At 44.5% G+C, this 20,320-nt stretch overlaps 2 protein-coding genes across 2 annotated transcripts; both read left to right on the forward strand.

Annotated features, from left to right (window-relative positions):
* Positions 1-84: 84 nt before the first annotated feature.
* LOC128884565 (uncharacterized) lies at positions 85-5,244 on the forward strand. The gene is made up of 8 exons (XM_054138030.1): positions 85-657; positions 1,016-1,379; positions 2,079-2,333; positions 2,582-2,594; positions 3,068-3,175; positions 3,316-3,604; positions 4,212-4,575; positions 4,843-5,244. Exons 1-8 carry the CDS (start codon positions 356-358, stop codon positions 5,098-5,100), a joined length of 1,953 nt encoding a protein of 650 aa, XP_053994005.1. The 5' UTR covers positions 85-355; the 3' UTR covers positions 5,101-5,244.
* Positions 5,245-5,379: 135 nt separating this feature from the next.
* Positions 5,380-9,197, forward strand: LOC128875464 (uncharacterized). The gene is made up of 2 exons (XM_054121075.1): positions 5,380-6,380; positions 6,481-9,197. The coding sequence occupies exons 1-2, from the start codon at positions 6,051-6,053 to the stop codon at positions 8,485-8,487; spliced, it is 2,337 nt and encodes a 778-aa protein (XP_053977050.1). The 5' UTR covers positions 5,380-6,050; the 3' UTR covers positions 8,488-9,197.
* The last annotated feature ends 11,123 nt before the right edge of the window (positions 9,198-20,320 follow it).

Raw genomic sequence — 20,320 nt, forward strand, 5'->3', positions numbered from 1 at the left:
TTGCGCTCTAATGGAAACGTTGGAACGGGCTAGCGTTGTAAGTGGCTTCCGCCACCAGCTCCACTGGCCATTAATTTGCGATATGAATTAAAATCGAGGCGGCAGTCTTCGCTGGGACTCTGGAGCGACCACCTGGAAAGTCTGGATAATCCTGCGAGGCAAAACAATCGATCACGACTCATTTACATAACGATTAGGCGAATGCACGTCGCCTATAGTGTGTCTAGTTCAGTGACGACTGTTTAGAAGTCTAACGATTCAAGGACTCCCAGTGATTGTCGCGAGCCTGATCGACACGTTGCAGGAAAATCGCGTCCTTTCAACAGGATCCTTTGTAGGAACTATTTGCAGCAGAATGGTTAACAAGAAGATGGTGTCTCTTCCGTACCCGTTCTCCTTAGAGGAAGAACTAAAGAAGAACCCCGAGATCAAGATGTCGGATGTAGAGATGCTGAGGGAATGGTGCGAGAAGCAGCAACACTTGCCAAAGATAACGGATCAGCTTCTGGTCATGTTCCTGCACAGCAATTACTATAGCATGGAGGCTGCAAAGAACACGGCGGAGAATTTCTTCACCATCAGGTCCCACGTTCCTGAGTTCTTCTCGATGAGGGACCCTTTGGGATCGAAGGAGCTGCGCCAGGCCTTCAATGTCGGGTAAGTTTTTTTTTTTTTTTCAAATTTCTGAACGTGCAGTTTTTTATGTTTCTTTATTAAATGCTCTTAATTGTTACACAGAGTTCGATATATTCATCGGAAATCGCTGGAAGTAAATCACAATTGATATGCTTAGACTTATGTATAATAATTATTATACACTACGCGTAACTATTTAGATCCTCTTGAGTCCTCTGCAAAGGTCCAAGCAGCATTTCGTGTAGTTTCCTGTATAGTGTGCCTCGAAGTACTGATATTTCAACTACCTTTTTAATCTACTCGCTTTTTACGTAATTTGGATAAATTCCGTACCGAAGTTATTCTCACCAATTGTTTAATCCATCTTGTCCCTTTACAGAGCCGCCACTGAACTGCCCAGCTTGTCCAAGGATGGCTACAAGATACTGTTCGGAAAATTGATGGACCCCGACCCATCGCACTATTCCTTCGACGACCTCACCAAGTCGTTCTTCATGATGTCCGATTTGGTTGGTCTGAAAACTGGAACCATAGATGGATATATTTTTATCGGGGACTCGACGGATGTGTCGCTGGGTCACGTGGGTCGAATGAGTCCCATGGGAGTGAAGAAGCTAGTGATGTACCTTCAGGAAGCGATACCTGTTCGTTTGAAGGGAATACATTTCATTAACACGCCGTCAGTGATGGACCTGATAATGAACATGGCGAAGCCATTTATGAAGAAGGAACTGTGGAGCATGGTGAGATGATGATTAGATCAGCGCAATCTACGTGAATATATATTTTTACTCAATTTTCTCTCTATATATTGTAAATTATGACAAATAGCATATATCAACATCGGTGTTGTCGAAAACATTATCGAGTGTAGCGTTTATTCTAATTAATTCTACGTTAGTAGAACTGGTCATCCTTGAAGTCGCTTTTCTGTTGATGATTGTATAATTATTTATTCTCGTCAGCATGTGTTTCGCGAAAAACTTGTGTTATTTATTGTTGGTTCTTATTAGAGCTGGGATCGCTGGTCCTCTCGATAAGGGAGGGGAGAGACATTCGCCAAGATAAGAATTTTTACCATTTCGCTATCGAAAGTCGTAGGGTAAGGATTGTAACGAGCCTGATTTTGTACAAGTTGAATCAATTCTCACGTTCATTGATTTTCACTCGGTCGGTTGCGAGATAATATCCTTTGCTCTTTCCTCCTCGACGTTCGATTACGTAAACAGTGATTACTGAAAGTAAATCTCCATGTTAGACATTGTGTAGAACGACAATTTACCGGTCTGTGGAGCAACGTCTACATTTTCGCGAAATAGTGGCAGGTAACCATTTTGCGATGCAAATTACGTACCATGGGGGATAAACAAACACTTGGAATTCAGAACTACTTTGTTTCTCAAAGTTTCGCATTCCATTAAATCTATTTTTTTCTCTTTTAGATACACCTGCATTCATCGTTGAAAACGTTGGAGGAATTCGTTTCCCTCGACGTGCTCCCAAACGAAGTAGGTGGAAAGGCTGGACCTATATTGAAGATGCAGGAGGATCAAGTAAAGGAGATAGATAGCAAACGGGATTGGTTCATCGAGGAAGAGAAATTGAGCCGCGTGGACGAGTCTCTGCGTATTGGAAAAAGCAAGACTGCCAGCGACCTTTTCGGGGTCGAGGGGACTTTCAAAAAGCTTGAGATAGATTAAGTATCGTTTAAAATTGCTGGAAAATTCAAACAGTGAACCGTCAAAAGTCATTTTCTACGCGTTAGGAGAATTTTCACGTAGTGTTTTTGAACTGTGTATTTATTTTGTACGAATAGGAGAAATAAATGAACGTTAAGTTTATTTAGGCTGTAACGAATAAGATACATATATATATAATTTTTCTATAAGACTTCTCCACATTTCTTCTAATGGTTAATGTATATTTACGTTTCAATGTTAAATAGAGCGAATATGAAAGTATAATTAAATATAGCTACGTGCTGTATCTTCATCTCTCGATTAATTTTCACTTCATTAAATGGATCGAGTAAAGTGTTCGACTCTAATTATTCTGCAGAAGACAAGTTCCATCTATTCTCACAGTTTAGTGGACAAGAATAACTAAACACCTCGTTAACGAACCATGTTCGTTACGACTCATTACCATTACTAATTAAATAATTATTTAAATTATGTTTAGAGTAATATTTAGAATAATAGTTTAGAATTATATTAACAGTAAAACGAAATCCTCGACATGTCTTTAAATGAAATTCATGTATTTATTGTGATACTTTTTTATCATCATCGATCAATTTTCACGTCAGTTTGGAATACGTAATTTGACACTCGCATGTCTGATGATCTCGGCTATCATGCTGCACGCGATTATATAGTATTAGCTTCTTCCATCGCAATTGAAGAGCTCGATTGCGTTTGAATGTCCTCAGGAGCCAGTGCAGTCCCAGCCGTCGACTCGATCATCACGAAATCGTTTTCTTTTGTGTGCTTTAATTTGTACATATACTTCGTTTTAGTTCCAATCGGAGAATTTACGTGTAAGTATCGATTCGATGAATGTATTAAGAGGACCTTTTGGAAGGAGCTTTAAAATATTTATTAACATCGTTACAATTAAACGTGGAAGTCAATTGTCTGCAAATGAAAAAGGTTGAGAAAAATGTTCTGTTGAAGGAAGTCGACATGGCTCCGATCAAACCAATAACGTACGAAGAGGAGTTGAAGAAGAATCCAGAATTGAAAGAAGAAGACATGCAAGTGTTGAGAGACTGGTACAAGAAGCAGCCTCATCTACCGAAGATAACAGACGCGGAGTTGGCTCTGTTTTTCCATAGCAATTACTATCGACTGGAACCCACAAAGGCAACCATCGATACGTATTACACCGTGAAGACGCACGTACCTGAATTTTTCTCGCATAGGGATCCCTTTGGACAGAAGGAGCTGAGGAAAGCCTTTCAGACAGTGTGAGTGCTCGCAAACAATAGATAGAACCACTTATTCTTTCGAGATTATTGCAATACCTTGCAATTTCAAGTATGAGTGATCCTTTATCTAAAAATAAATCAGAAATGTGAAATGAATTTTTTATATAACTTGTTTCTAGAGACACTGAATTTGAATAATTCCTCGTTCGAAACGTTTAATTACTAGAAAAATTGCCTTTTCATCGTTATTAGATAACTCTTGTACGAGGTAGCGTGCATTCCAGATCAGGTTTTTCTAAACGTGGTTTATCGAGGTTTTGCAAGCTTTCAAGAAAAAACTAATTAACTTCTTTGTTAGAGATTTTATCGAAGAGAAAATTGTCGAATATCTTAACGATTAAACGTCCCAAGAAATGGACTGCGATATCATAGTGAACGTCAGCGATGTTTACTCAGAACGACTCTTTTTTCTCTTCTTTTATGCAGTCATGGTTTCACGTTCTCACGGCTCAATTATCTCCGTTACATATTATCTTAATTAGCAGCTGCACGCACGATATTCCTCGATCGCCACGTATCCCTTGCAATAGTATCTCTTGGTTATTGCTAAATAATTTTAAGACTACTTTTAAAAAATGTGTCACAGGACCGTCCAGGTTTTGGACAAAAAAACAGTCGAGGGTTACTCGATTCTCTATGGCACGCTAATCGATCGCGATCCCTCCAATTACGTCTACAACGATGGAATGAAATACTTGAGCATGGTCGTGGATTTGTGGCTTACGAAGGAAGGCACGTCAGAGGGGCACATAATATTATTCGACATGAAAAACGTCGTCTTTGGACACGCTGCTAGATTGAGCCCCATGGGACTGAAGAAGTATCTCTTCTTCTTGCAAGAAGGTCTGCCAGTTCGCCTAAAAGGATTTCACTTCATGAACATCACGCCTGTGATGGACGTGATACTCAACATGATGAAGCCATTTATGAAGAAGGAATTGTTGGATATGGTGATGCATAACACGTTATTCTTATTGTTATTGCGCTGTTACGTTATTTAAATTTCGCTACTGTGTCATTTGGGGAATGGATGCACGTGGTGCGTAAGCTGGGTGTTGATTCACACGCACCTAGTCTACGCACCATGTGTGCTCGTTTTTCTGTAGTCGACGCAAATGTTTCTATGACGTTGGATAAGTTTTGGGTCGCTTGTTGTACCTATAGTCTTCAAGGCGCCATTGATTTGACATTGTACCTTTTGTATTTTAAAAATTCAGCTCCACACGCATACAAATTTGGAGACTCTGTCGAAGTTCATCCCCATCGATGCGCTGCCAAACGAAATTGGGGGAAAAGCGGGAGCCACCATGGAACTGCACGCAAAAGTTATCAAATTGTTGGAGGATAATCGCGATTGGTTCGTGGAAGAAGAACGAACGAAACGAGTCAACGAGTCATTGAGACCTGGTAAAGGGAAGTCGATAACCGATCTCTTTGGAGTCGAAGGAAGTTTCAAGAAACTCGAAATTGATTAGGTGGCTGTTGGATTGGAAAGGCTTATGTGGTGTACAGCATGTGAATTATATAAAGTTCATTTAACATTTAACTTTATTTCTATTCTGGTAATTTAATATTCTTGTCAAAGGAAAGTGACAAACAGTGTAATAAAAGGAGTATAATACCGAAGAAATTCATTGTTTTGTTAGGACCCGTTTAGAGTTTAATGGAACAAAGGTTTTATTCGTTGTAATTGAAGGGAATGGAAGGAAATGGTTCGCAGAGTTATCATCTCATGGAAACGTAGAATGCGATACGATCGCTGATTTCTCACGAGGCCGGTATACGTGCGTTTTATTTCGTGTGACACAACTTCGAACACGATACTAATTGCTGGTCTATTTCTAATCCAAAATCTAATTTCACAAACTATCCATTCCTCGTTCATGATAACGGATACTCGAACGGTAAAGTCAGTAGAGTATAAATAAAGAAGCTAGCGCCACACGTATGGTCGTTTTCGTAAACTGCTAACAGTCTCTGCATCTCGATAGATAAAAGAATTCTTAGAGATAATAATTAGAGATATAACATAGAAATAACATATAAAACATAGATAAATATAAAATGGGCGTAATATAAAAATAACGTATAACATAGAGATATAATTAGAAATATAATTGGAGATAAGAGAATTGAAAGTGAACGTTGAACAGATCAATGACTGTATTTATAAAAAACACTTGACCATCGTGGAGTCGATTCGTTTTCAAAAATGTCGGAGATAAAACACGCCTAATTTGGCGAGTGTCGAATCCAAAATTCAGAGTAACACGTTCGAGATCATACGGATCCAGGAGGAAGCTATGAAATGCCATTCAAATTATAAGGAAAAATTCACGTGAAATTCGAAATTAAATGGTCCGCGCGAGAATAGATCGAAAGGACGATGTTTACGGGTTTCGAGGTTTCTACATGACCGTGCAACATGAAAACCTTCGCCGAGAACCCGTTCTTCTTTTTCGTGGACAACGTGCCACCGATTTTCTCAGCTGACGCCTCCGAGGACTCTAGGAAGATCGTCGAGCTTCTGGACACGGGCTGCGATGCCAGGGTGCCAGCACATTCGCATAACCCTGATCGGCATTATCGCGCAAAAATGCCTAAACTAAGGGGAAACGACACTTGGAGGTTGCATTCTGAGGAACAGCCTAGAATTAGGTCCCCTAGAGAAGCGTTTCGTGGTCAAGGCGAGAGGACCGCGATGGATCCTGGAAAATTGCACTCTGTTGTTCGGGAAGATGAAAACGGTCATCAGGTAAGGCGTAGTTTGTTTAAATTGAAAGAAATTCAGATTGATTATTTAATATTGTTTTAAATGAAACTATCAATTTCAATTTCATTCACGAATCCCCCAGCACTGTTGGAAGCACTACCCCACGTATAACGAATACGACGACCCTCCCTTCAGAAAAAACCCTGAAAGAAGCGACATCAGGACGAATTGGAGGACGTCACCTGATAGGACTAGTCCACGTCACTGGAATCACGACAGTTTCCACAACATTCAGCCAAACGCCATGAGAGACGACTCCGTCTTTCAAACACGCCCGAGACCCAAAACTGGCGATCCTCGGTCCCAGTTTGTTCGATCCAATCACTCCAAAATCGACTCCAAGATCTACGATCAAGGAGTAGTCCCTGACAGAGAGAGAATAGGACCCATGAGACCTGAATATCAGGATGTCCACGAGTCTGAACGACTAGACCACTGGCAGAGACGAAGCACGTTCGTCTACGATGCTAATCCTCCTCACGAGGAGATCTCGAGGACGCCAGGACACGGATGCAACCCTACGAACTCGAGGATCTCGAGTTCGCAGAGATCGAACGCTACCAAGCGATGGGAAGAGGCACACGACGCTAGATCTCGATCCAGGACCTGTTCACCGCCCCAGGATCGACGGAACAGGGCTCGATCCTTTTCGAAATCGCAAGCTCGAGATCCCGAGGACCCATCAAGCAAGCCTGACTCTCGTCTCCACGAGACCTCGAATTCTCAAACTCCTGAGAACCTGAAGCGATTCGTGGATCGCGCAGTGGACAGAGACAGTCTGTCCGAGATTCTGAACTCTGTCATCTCCTCCGAGGATCTCCCCCGAAAAACGCCGAGGGAGGATCGAAGTAAGCTGGCAAACGGGTTCTGGGAGTTCATCCCCATGGACGATCAGAACAACGGGAGCGTTCCTAAGGGTCTGAAGATTCCTAGCTCGCTCCAGCGGAAGGTGGACAGCAGGAGTTCTTCAGCGACGAAACGCTCGATGAGTGGTAAAGATGGCGTCGAGTCGAAGAAAAGAACTGTCCTCTCCAGGTCCTCGAACGATTCTCCATTGACTAGACCTCTGAGCGCAGGGGCTAGCGATCGAATAAACCATTCCTCTCAGCTGAATAAACTGGTGACTGATATGGAGGAGAAACTAAACTCTAAGGAAGCAATCTCGAGGATTCACAAGTGTCCAGATACTGTCGTGAATCTCAAGAGCGATGTTCAGAGTAAATTCGTCCACAAGCACGCGTTTGGGTGGACTGGACGGTCGAGTCGGTACCTGAAGAGGTCGAACAGCAAGACGAGGTCTGAGTTAAATGCTGATAAGAAGAAGAAGAAGACGGTCGACGATGGTCCTGGGGACGTTATCGAGGATAAGAAGCCTGGTATGAACTTCGTGGAGAAGACTGCAGCGCGATTGAAGCGCAAGTTGGATGGATCGAAGACAGACGAATCTTCTCTGGCATCCAGTCAGTGTTCCAGAATGGTGATGGAGAAGAAGGTTCGATCCGAAGGTACCAGTTACTCCAAACTGCCTATAAGGATTGGGAATCGGTTCAGATCGAAGAATCCAATTGCGTCGAGGTTCAGAACCAACCTGAAGTCGCGTTTGTCTTCCAAGGAAGCGAATAAACCAGTGCTCGAGATGTCTGGGGACACTAGTGTGCAGAGTTCTGTCAGGTCTAGGACGAAACCTAGGATAAAACCGAGCGTGGAGCATCACATTGTTATCGTGGACTCGGGTGTCAACCTGACGTCCACCGAGGACGTTCAGTTTGAGATTAAAAAGTCGGTCGGTGAAAGTCAGAGGGGACAATTGAAATCGACCGAAGTTAATGCCGACAAGTTGGTCGATGGCGTTGCTGATATGAAGCGTTCCTCGAAGACGAGATTGTCGAAGGATGGAGCATTGGGCGTCGATACTGACGAGAGTGGACTAAACGGTTTCAAGGCCTTGAACGTGGAGCAGGACCAACGGAAAAGGGACCTCGCCAATCGATTTTGCGGAAGAGATTCGAGCCAGAGAAATAATGCGAGGAATGGTTTCAAGGAGAAGTATTTCTTTGGGAAACCTGTGGCAATTAAATCACGTTTGTGAGCGGAAATTACTTTCGATTTTCGATACTGAATTCGATGCAGAATGTGTTTATTGTATCGAGCAGAATTCTGATTGTGTTATTGAATTACTTGCTTGAAAATGTGTGAGAAATTAACAAAAATTACAATGGAGATTCCTTAATAATATTATTAAATTATAAAAGTTTATTTAGCGTGTAACAAGAGATTCGCATAGAAAAAGAGGTGGTTGTGTTTGATTTCTGATTTTTGTCCACCGACTGCGTGGATGCGCACGTGTGGATACTCACATATGGACTAGGCGTGTATATCCGTGAACATAAGGGGTCGAACCATGGGTTATCTCAAAAGAAGATCCCGAATGATACCAATTATGTCATCAACGCACCATGCAGTCCCTAGGTTCGCTGTCAGACCACGGATTTCGCCCGCATGTCAACCCCTGCCCATGTCTCCACCCTCGTGTTCTTTGCAGCGTAATATGCCACAGTCTCTGTGGGGTTCCCCGCAATCTCAGAATCAGAAGAAAAATATGTAATTGTCCTCGCTTACCCCCACTAGTCGTGCGAAAACACGGGACAATAGCGATAAGTGACCACTCTAACCATGGTCTGACAACGATACGTTGAATAATTAGAATCACGAATCACGAAACACGATGGCTGTAAAATTCACGAAAATTTCTATAGGGTTAAATACTTGTCCTAGTATTTAATTTTCGAGCTCGGACATATTCGCGAGTCCAATCCAGATTTATTTTCATTGCTATGTCACCTTTGGAATGAATTTTTTTACTTCTCTAACGAAGAGTCCTATCACCCATTTCTGGAGACCAACGTGTTAGACGTTGTGTTGAAAGCACAACTGGGGCTAAATGTAGCTAACTTGGAATGTTTGAAAGATTCGAAGAATCTAGCGTTAGCGAAGTTGGATCAATTTGGAAAAGGAGACTCCTCTGGTCGCCGAAAGACAAGAGATGAATCGACCAACGAGAGGAGAGAATGGCACACAGGAAAGGAGACGAAAGCAGAAGAGAGCGGGCCAGCCGTGGGAGGTGGGGGACAGATAATCAAATAACCTGCACGCACCGTATAAATTATCAATCAGGGCGCGATTGTGCAACCCCAACAGAGGGAGCCAGTCGTGTCGGTAAGGGTTGTTACACATCGCCGTTCCATCAGGGTGGGGGAGAGGAAGATTGTGCGAGACCTCGACGTGTCGAGTGACCCCGCAACGGTTATCTTCCCTTCGTGCGTGGGCGTGCGTGGACGTGAGTTCACGCCCTTAGTGCCCGGGATGACACGTGCAAAGGGGGTTAGATGTGTCTGACATTAAAGGCGACCTCCATGTGCCTCTAGGCATCCCGTCGAACAAACGAAAAATTACTTTACACGCAGGTTGTCGTCTTCTCGTCATCGAGGGTAGATACACGCGACTCCTTTACACCTTGACTGAAACTTATTCTTCAATCGTTTTTTATTCGCTCGAAAATGGTTAGAAGAATTATTTCGCTCTTTCACTTAAAAGAATTACCGTAAAGTAGATCGCTGTGTGATCGTTTAGTTCGTTGACTTTTATGTTCTTTACGATTAGACAGTAAATTCAGACAGAATATTAATTAATACACTATATAATTTTCTTTCAAACAAATCCTGCCCGCGTTCGGTACAAGCGCCGTAAATGCATAAAATTTACAGTCTATTCATGCAATTGATTCAACGATACGTACGAAGGAACATGCGCTGCGCACTTGGCCCGTATTTATTATAACAAATTCCGTGTCAAAACACGAAGGGAAAGGTAGTCGGTTCTTTCGTTATGCGGGGAACGCGTGCAACGTACACAAAGATGTTAACTAAGAGGGTGATGCTATTATGCGGTTCCTCGATGGCGTGGGTGTGCGTGCACGTAAATTCACGCCCTACATTCTGAGCCGACACGTGCGGTGGGTTAGATAGAACCTACCCCGAAACATCACAGGGCGACATCCAACGCGTGCAAGGTGGGTAAGGTACGATGCACGTGTGCGGGAGCACAATGTGCAAGAATCGCATTAATTTGCGATCGGAGTGGCTTTGAATTTTTATTCGAATACTCGATTAACGCGGGGCGAACTGTTGGACCACGACGAAGTGCATCCTTTAGAACTCGAGGAAGAATGTAACTTGTTCTTGGAACCTTCGAAGTTTGTAATGGAAAGAAGATGAAACTTGACAGGAATTTCTGCCAGACTCCGTTGCAAAGTTCTCCTTATAAAAGTACTAAAAGTTAGTAACTATCCAAACTGTAGAGAGACAACTGCGACGACAAACCGAACAAATTTTTTGGCCAATGTAATAGTTTCAGGATTGGCGCTACCCAATTTGAGTTGTTAGAGAGTTTCATGGCTTCTCGAATACGCAGGCAGCGTACACAGTGGACCAGGCGTGTAGATCACGCAGGAAAGGATCGAGGAACTGTGCACACATAGCCACGTACGCGCGAGCCAATTAAGCGTCGAAAGGGCTCACCCTAAGGCCCTTCGGAATCGACGCATGGAAAATTAATCCGCGCATAATTCCCCGAAGCCCATCGATACACTCTTTGCGCATATATAAGGAATACTTCTCAACGTTTCAAGCGAGATTCCTTCGGGCAAACGCAGGGGAAGACATTCTACGTCTGTCCATAAAGTGGTAAAGTAAAAGATTTAATATATTTATGAGATAAATTTAAAATAATTTGCAAGGACCAATGTTTTCTTAAATGGTGCAATATTGGTCTTAATAATTTTGTAAAGACACGAGGATTTGTACCTTGTCGTATCTCGTCCATTAAATTTAAATTTTAACAATTTTCTACTCGATTATTTTACTAGCAAGGATCAAAACTTTATAATAGACGAAAAGTTTCTTCCACACCGAATTCTTTCGACGAATCTGACTGGACACTAAACGAATAATTCGCATCGTTCTCAACCGAGGTACGGTATCGTCGATCTCGGATAAAATGGAGCAGTGGGATTACGGAGATCGGACGCCGCAACATCTTTATCGATTAACTAGGGGGTTCGTAAAACGACACGCGCGTTAAAAGTGACGTTCGAAACGTTCCACGCCGAAACGTGAGAACGTACCTCGTCCCGTTGTTCTACGACGGCTCGATGCACAATCGTGCACTGCCTGCGGCTATAGGAAACTATTTAGTCTCCCCCAGGATCCTTTATCTCGGCGCGTGGCTGCATCCTTTAATGGATGCATTCCGCTTCGCGAAGCACAGGAACGCACGCCCCGGATTTCGCCGTTTATTTAGTTTCTTTGCTTTCCACCGTGGAAACGATCTTTCCGTTCGGTCGACCTGGCTCGACCGGGAAACTCGCACGCGATCTCTGCAACTGTGAGCTCATCGAGACATTGAACGAAAAGTTGTATTATGTATTATGTATTATGTATTATGTATTATGTACTATGTATTATGTATTAGGTACGTAAAAACTATTCATTATGTTGGTAAAATATAAATAAAGTTTACGAAATCGCTTCCGTGTAAAATTGCCGGTCAGAAATGTGTTAACTCTTTGCACTCAAGATTTCCTGACTTCAGTAGAGGTCTGTTTGCATCGCGCTATAATTCATTGATACTTCAATTCGAACAAATTCCCTCTCATCCAGGGAAAAAGCGATCGATTTAGGTTTTTTCCCCGCGGTCCGGGGATCTTCTCATCGCAGACTGGCCAACGTTCACCCCAAGTGGAACGAGGAACTCGGACCTCGAAGCTTATCGGCGTATCTTTGGTACGAAATAACGAGGTTGCGACTGAGCGCGGAATCCCGCGAGATTCGCGTCGACCCCTCGCGCAGCCCCGAGCGGCAATTAAAACCGTTTGTCGTTTCACCGTCGAAGATAAATTCATAAGCGTGGCCAAGAGTGTGTGCGAACTCACACACTCGCCAATAGCCGAGACGGACTGGGTAGGAAGGAAAGATAGGCGCAGGAAAGGCGAAGAAGATCGAGAGGATCGTCTGCGTGTGCCGAAGCGAACGAGGGATCGAAACCTGCGAGTCTCGAGTGCGCCAGACCCGATGATTTACATATCTGTACCGCGTACTCTCTTAAGAATCACTATAAATATTCCGAGAGTGGTTTAATACGCAGTAGCCCTTTAATTTATAACAACTTATTAAATAAAGGCCCGGGGCCATTTACGCGCTCGCCGTGTAACCACTCGCGGCGCGTCGATCGATCGCGATAAATAAACGATCCTCCGCGTCGCTGGATCTCGTTTCGCGATTGACTCACGAGGACTCGCGTGTTTTCAAGGAACGGTGGCAATTTATGCGGCACGCTGTTTAGTTTGAAAGTGGTTATACTCTTGTCGAAGGTTCAGTCGTCGCGCTTTATTTATTGTTGTACGTTCTTGAGCTTTTAATAGGCTAGCATCGCGTCCCTACACCCAACAATAAGAAGTAGGTATACTTTTGCTCGACTTAAGATCACAGCTGTATCCGTGCAGGAGCTCGCGTTTTACTTTTATTTACGACGCGTTGCTTAACGAACGAACGTTCGAAAATTCACAGGAAGGATCGTAACGATTCCAAACGTCCGCGGGGAATCCCCGCGATAGGAAGTTTCCGTGAATTCGGAGAATCGATTCTCCCCCGTGCACGGAATTGGATCGTTTGTATCGTTTGCAACTGTAACGCCGGCGAATGGTGCCGCGTGCCATTATAAACACGACAATGAGGCCCCAAGTCGGCAGGGAGTAGGCCAGTGATCGGATTATCCGGGAAACTCCTTGGGCGGAGAACCAGGAACAGCCACGAACTTCTACGTGCAACGAGTACGCGTTCCTGGAACTGACATAAGGCATTGTTAGCGTCCCAGGGGACAAACCGAGATCAAACGCTGTTAGCACAAACTGTGCCCTCGATTCTCTCTCTCGGTTAAGTTCATTTCGCTGCCATACCTCGATTGCTCGTGGAACATGCTGCCGCTCCCAATGCCGTCCAATTTATTCCAGATTTACTCTTACGCGTTACTTTCGTACTCGAGGACATGGTTCTTCTAGTTTGTTTCAAGTACATTGTTTTTGTGTACGTAGTACTGGACACGAGAAATATAAATGTTGATTCTTTCCTTTACTATTAAACGCCACCAAAATGTCAGATTTCCGTTTTCCAGTTCCTCAACTTCTTTCATCGCCACATTATTTCTTAGCTTCTCGCATTAAATTCCTTTACACGTCTGTTGTACGATCAAACATAGCTCCAATCTGAGAAAGTTGTGAGATCTTGGAGGATCCACAAGAACCTAATAGCTTCTTCGGCTTTTAGTCGAATTCCGTGAGAGGTCGAGGGGGAGGAAGAAAGAGCGAGCGTGTCATTATAGTTGCGTGGGTACCATAATCCCGCGATAGTCGCGCGGAGGGACTTAAAGCGCGCCGCTGCCATAAGTCATTCGGTGTTGGCGAGGAGGATCTGACGAGGTGAATCCCCCAGCCGCGTCGTCCAGCGAGAGATCGAGAAACGGGAAGAGGAGAAGTGTCCCCGAAAATCGTGAAACCCACGCGGCCGTGTTAATATATTTTACCTAGTGGGATATATCCCTCGGAGGTGCTGGCTTTTATATACCGTGTACGGTATTTATGTGTCGCCGCCTTGCCTAAGCGTTTGATATATGAACTATGAGGGAACGATATTCGAACGGCGTGGAAGGAAAGACAGAGACGTCTGCGTGCACGGGGCCCCTCGAGAGGTGAAAAGTGGCGAAAAGAGAAGACCGCGAGGGATTTGAAAGATGGACGACGAGCAAATAGGGTGAACGGCGATCGGATGTTTAACGATACCCTTGGAGCAACCTCGAGAACCTTTTTAACCCTTTGAACTAGCAGCTTTGGCTCGTTGCAATCGGAAACTAAGTGGTATTAAAGCTTTCGTTAAACTTTTAGACCTAGCATATTTGTCAAACTTCGTATATTTTTTAAACACGGCCAAATTCCCCGTTCGAAGTAGCCACAATTTATCCAAGTTTTGTATTTGGCAGAAAAGTACCGACTTCCGTGTTACCAACCCGTGACTCGTTAAAAATGTAACCCTGGCTCGTGACAAGGATCGAAACGAAGAGGATAATTTCGGGGTGGCGAATCGAACTTCCTCTTTGAGCGAAAGACGGGGATGGCTGACGGACAGAGGAACAGAGAGAAGACGGTTGCTTGATTGGGTTAGCACTTAGCCCCGTGATTGCCATTTGTGACTCCTTTGCCATTTTCGCCTTTGAGCACCCTCGAGATTTCGAATCAGAATCTCTACGGTTACTCTCGTATTCTCCTCTTTCCGCGTCTTTCGAGGCACCCCGAAAACTTTGATTACAAAACCTTGCGGATCTTTCGAGGAAAATTCGCGAAAAGCTATTTTCTCAAAGCATGCGTTCCGCTGCGTCTAAAATCGAAAGTGTCGAGTAATTATTTCTTGGAGCCTCGCGCAATCATTTTTTCTTCGAGGATTCAGCGTTTTCCAAGAAACCACGTTCAGGCTCATTCTCGAACGATGTTTCAACCCTCCCTTCGCGCGCAAACACAATCACGGTTTCGTAATCAGCTATGCAAACGATCCTTGGCGCAATAAAAATGGCTGTATCTATAATGGCGTCGGTAAAGGTTTTTGCTCGTAAACGTTTCCAGTGAAATACGCACTAATAACAGGTCGCAAACATTGGTAGGTAAAAATACCTGACCCTGTACGTGCGTCCTCCTCGATGAAGCGGAATAGTACTGACAATGGCGATCCTCTAGCGAACGACTCGATATTACAGTCTCCTTAAGACTTCTTAGAGCGCTTGGCACACTGCTAATGATAATTACGGTGTTCAGTATCGCGAATCACCGTTTCGATCGCGTTTACTCTACTGCCTCGAGTATCTTTCTCAAAGTGAGAGAGGTAACGTTGTTTTTATCCTCGTAATTAGGCAAAACTTTGATAGCGATTCCTGATGTGGGTAGGAGATTCTACAATTTTCTCTTAATAAACACTAGTTCCATGGAAAATGAAAACACGGAAAACTTGCGTGGCATTCGCGTTGAGCTGTGGCTCGTCTATAAATTTCGACGGAGGGAAAAAGAGACCAGTCCATATAAAATTTTTGCACTCGGCCAATATTTATATGTGCACCGGCTGTATCGGCGCACTCTCGCGTTCGAAAAGGTATTCGTGCCGCGGTGGGGCCGACAATGGCGGTCCTGTAATAAATTATCAATCGAAAAAAGGAGGAACAACGGCAACAAGAAGCGGCAACCGCGGCGAGTTACGGTTTCGCGTTAAATATGAAATACTGCTATTCCCAGTCTCGAAGGCACGCATACAACGGGCCTGTGCACGTGCAGGTCGGGGACGCGGTATTAAGTAGCTGTTTAACATATTTTAATTGCCGCGTTAAAACTCGAAATGTCACGGGCGGAAGGTATCCGCCGTGGTGCTTGTAACGTTCCCTGATACACCTTCGTGAATCGTTTGTCTATAAAAGTCTGATTCCAAGAGATCATCCGAGAACGGTCGGGAGTCATTACCTGCTTGATTACTCTTCGCTGAAGACCCTCTAATCAGAGTCACGAAATAACGTTGCTCGATTGTGATTGGTCGCCACTTTTCAGCTAAGTAATGAATATGGTCATACTTTGGTCATACTTTACTAGTGTTTACAAATACAATCTGTACAAGGAGGTTTTGGTCTCCGGAAGTGTTCAATTACAGGATAACTGCTTATCATTGGTAGAGTACTATGGTATTAGATTGCAGGATAGAAGTAGTAAGAATTTGGTGAAGGATTCTCGATAGAGGCTTCGCGGAGGCAAAAGGTTTTCCTTTCATGCGTCACCCGTTTGGATATTTACGATTCCAGTCGACGCTGAACTTCGAAATCGTGACCTGGCCTAGGGTGGAGGGCTCCAGCCCATTAAGGAGAGCTTATTAATATTGTAATTCCCTTTTAATACGCGTAAATCTTGGATTGGGACAAGGCCACCTCGGAGACTGTTTTATGGCGACTAGCTTTTTATAGATTTCTCGATGCCACGGGTCTCGGAGGTGAAATATCAGGCTAATCGTCGAGACGAGCGCTCCTAGAGAACGTTTTACCGAGTCGTATCGATACCTAAGAACCCTGACCGATTGGATATCCATGTAAGAAGCTACGCTGGCTCAGTACATCAATTATCTTACCCAGGCAATTGGACTTGGGTATAATTCTCAGCGAAGATGAGGAAGATAGTTCGACGAAAATGCTACGATAAAGTTGATATCTTTCTTAGAAGAAGAGAATGTGGACTCGAGCAACTGGACTGGACGCGACAGTGCTCACCTTTCTCAGAGAATTAAAATTTAAATGAAAATTAAAATTGTCTGTATCCAGTGATGTCGTGGAATTAAAATTGAAGAAAAAAGCGTCGTCCACCCGTCCGATTTTAATAATTTCCAAAACTTGAAAAATGTTTATCGTTAAGAGGCTGTAGCGAACACGCACGATTTCGAACAAACGAACATATCTCGTATCATCGGAGTTAGACGGCCCAGGTCGTCGGTGCGAAGTCAGTCGCTGATGGTGCTGGTATGACGTGGTAAATTATTTATTCACCGGCGACTGCGGGTGAATAATGGATCTTCCTTCGGCGCGAATGGCACCGAAGGAACGTTATTGATCACCGAAATATCAAAAGTAGGCGTATCCATCACCGATGGACCACCATAAGCACGGGGGTTACCTGTGTCGAAACGATCCGGTAGAAAACGCACGCGGGCACCCAGAGTGAACACAGAGAGATATCCACCGGGTTGAGACGGACGTGCACGAGGAGAGAACGGACGGATGGGCAGACAGACGGATGGAATGCCCATCTTGCAACGCGCGGGCCCTGTTCCGACAATAAAATCGATTTTTCATACGAGGCATTTATCATACACCCGCGATAATGGGTATGTATGGAGATACGGTATAAATATTTCGAGGTAAATAATCGTTAGCTCCTCGAGTACCGGAGTGTGGAGAGAGCATTAATAATATCGGTGTCCTTTTCACGCGCTGGAGGAATTGACAGCACCGGTAGAATCCTTCGTTACCAATGAGGATGCCTGTGGTCGCTGAAAATCGTCCACTATTCTCGCCTTGCACGCTGTGTTGCATGACGACGATAATAACGCTGCGTCTTTGGTCCGCTGGAATCGCTTCCAAAATGACGCGAAGCAATTAATTTATCATTGTTTTCGTCTCAATTCTGGTGTTTGTTCATCGTAACCAGTTGGCAGTAACAACGTGGATTCGTAGGATATTATTTATAAAGTTGCAAAAAGAAGGTTCGAAACTTCTGTCGGAGAATAAAATTAAGTCTGAGTTAGGGACGAATAGTGACAACGGAAAATCGTCGAATCCTCGAAGAAATGGAAATGCAAGTACGTGACAGTGAACGCGTGTATCTTGTTCGAAAACGTCTCCTTACACGGTTCGACAGTGTGACGCCTAACAGTAAACCCGAATGCAGGTCTTCTCGCGGTCGTACAGCAATTAGTATCCCGCTGATTTTCAAAGGAGGGCACTGCACAATTCTCTCTTCGAGTACGCACTCGTGGACACTCTGGCCCCCTTGTTCGACCAATCGATGAAATTTTTCGGTTGGCTTGTCGAGATCGAGGGCCAAATTATCCGTGACAAGTGTCCTACCACCGAATAATCGCCGTTCTAGCGGATACAATAGCGCTCGATTCGCAAACGAACGTTTTTATCTCGGCAACAGAGTCTATTTAGGTCGGCCACCTATCTTCCCCCAAATCTATGCAAGCGATCTTCCATAGCCTCTTTTTTTCAGTCTCTAGATTCGGCCCTGATAGATATCCACGGTCTGCGACCGCTTGTCTCATCGAATTACGCATTTTTTTGTGGATGAACGCGACGACTCACCTGTCTTGGCTCCCCTTTTGGAGCAGAGTTTGCTCGGATTTGGAACGGTACGAAATTCGACTGATTCGATGGATTTTTGCTCGGCTTTGAAAGGGTTAAATTTCTAATACTTCTTGTAGGTTTAGTAAACAAAAATTGAGTATTTTCCATCCCTTCGAACAACGCAAACGTGTTAATCAGTGTCACGAAAGTTCAGGCGCCCCGAAACGGAGCGATTCAGCGTCAAGTATCCTCGATCCTCGCGGAGAATCGTTTCGCCAAAAACACAACCCCTGTGACAAGCAAACAGTGACGCGAACGTAATCTCTCGTCTAATCCAATTAACCATGCGCCTCCTCCGTTTATCTACGTGATTGAGGCGAGAGATATTTAGCATATCGATCGTGTAATTATCCTCGAATCCGGCGGCTCCGAGAGCTGCCTCGGGAACCCCTCGTGCCCCGTGGCCCGTGTAAAAGCCGAAGATGAAGAGGTAACGCCGTAGGAGGCGAGAAATAAAAAATAAGAAGCCCCGTAGTATACCCAGCTGGGGGTCGTTCCTTACGCAAGGCTCTCTCGTTGGTCGAGTTTCACGATTGACCACCTGGCCGCATAGTTACACCTTGTAAACGGCCGGTGTCTACCGATGCTAATAAACAGAACGGGCACGTTCGTGCCTCGGCTTCGGATTCGGCGGAGATTAATCGACGCGGATTTGTCACGGATGTCATTACGAGCTCGCTTGGGTCTATTTCGGTTCGCCAGGCGACGATAACCCTTCTGCGTTTCGCAAGATCTGCGATCGTACGGAGAGAACGTTCAGAGTTGTTGTTGAACTTCACAAGGTACTGAAGCTTTGAATTCGACTTGCTGTTAGATTGTCGCTATCTGGTGAAGTGGTGGAGTGACTCTACTCTGTGTAAAAATCTTTTGTATTCAAAATACTCTTCCTTATTTTATTTTTGCTTCGCATCAGAAATTCTTCTACTAAAAATTAGAATCTTGTTTATTTACTTTCTCGTGAAGTTGAAATTGAAGTAGTAATAGCAAAAATATTTCCCATTTCCAAATTCAAGTTTTCCAAGGATTCCTCAGGATAGAGCGTCATCCACCCCTCCATGGCGTCACATACGCCACGGATAAATCGCCAGCAGACTTATGCACTGGAACATGCGAGGACCGTGAGTTTAATCTACTAACCCATAAGCCTGGACAGACGGTTTCGGACTAAAGGGGACCGAGGATAAGAGATCCAGTGGAGGGGTACCCGAACGAGGCTCGATGGTTGGACTTAAAGGCTTCGGATTCTTATTTCCCCATAAATAATTTTAATGACGCGCCGCGGCAGTTCAGGTATAGGGCGAACCTATGCCCGGGCCCCGGTACCTGTAGGCAGCCCCGCATTGTTATTTATTAGATTCGTCGCATGTGAATAAGCGCGAACGCGGCAACGATTCCGTCCGTGGAAACGCGAAAAGCGCGTCGGTGAATGTGCCAGTGCTCGATAAAATCCACCGATCATTTTTCACGCGCGAGTTGCGCACTGTTTGCAGATTTTTAACGCTCGGAACCCGTTCGCGGGGACCGCCGAGCTTTTATGTTTCAAACGCTTTCGTTGCAGACAATTATTCATCGGTGTTGCCGTTTCGCGACAGCCAATCGAACTGCCTCGCCAACTCATGAGCAACGAACTGTACCAGTCACTGTCAACCTACATAGCGCTGCTTAACGTGTTCCACGTGAAATTTGTACAAAGCTAATTAGTTGTAACCTTCGTTTAAATGATACACGATTGCTTACACAGAGACGGTCCTCGCTATCTAGTTCGGACAAAACTGAGCCTCCCCTATTTTCGCGTCCAAACGAACCGATCTCTGAACGTCAACCCAGCGTCGTCCCAACATGCGACTCGTGAAAGTAGCGTCCCGAGGATTCGCGTTGCTCTCGAGGCTGCG

This window comes from Hylaeus volcanicus, chromosome 1, assembly GCF_026283585.1.
Source record: "Hylaeus volcanicus isolate JK05 chromosome 1, UHH_iyHylVolc1.0_haploid, whole genome shotgun sequence".
Taxonomy (NCBI): Eukaryota; Metazoa; Arthropoda; class Insecta; order Hymenoptera; family Colletidae; genus Hylaeus; species Hylaeus volcanicus.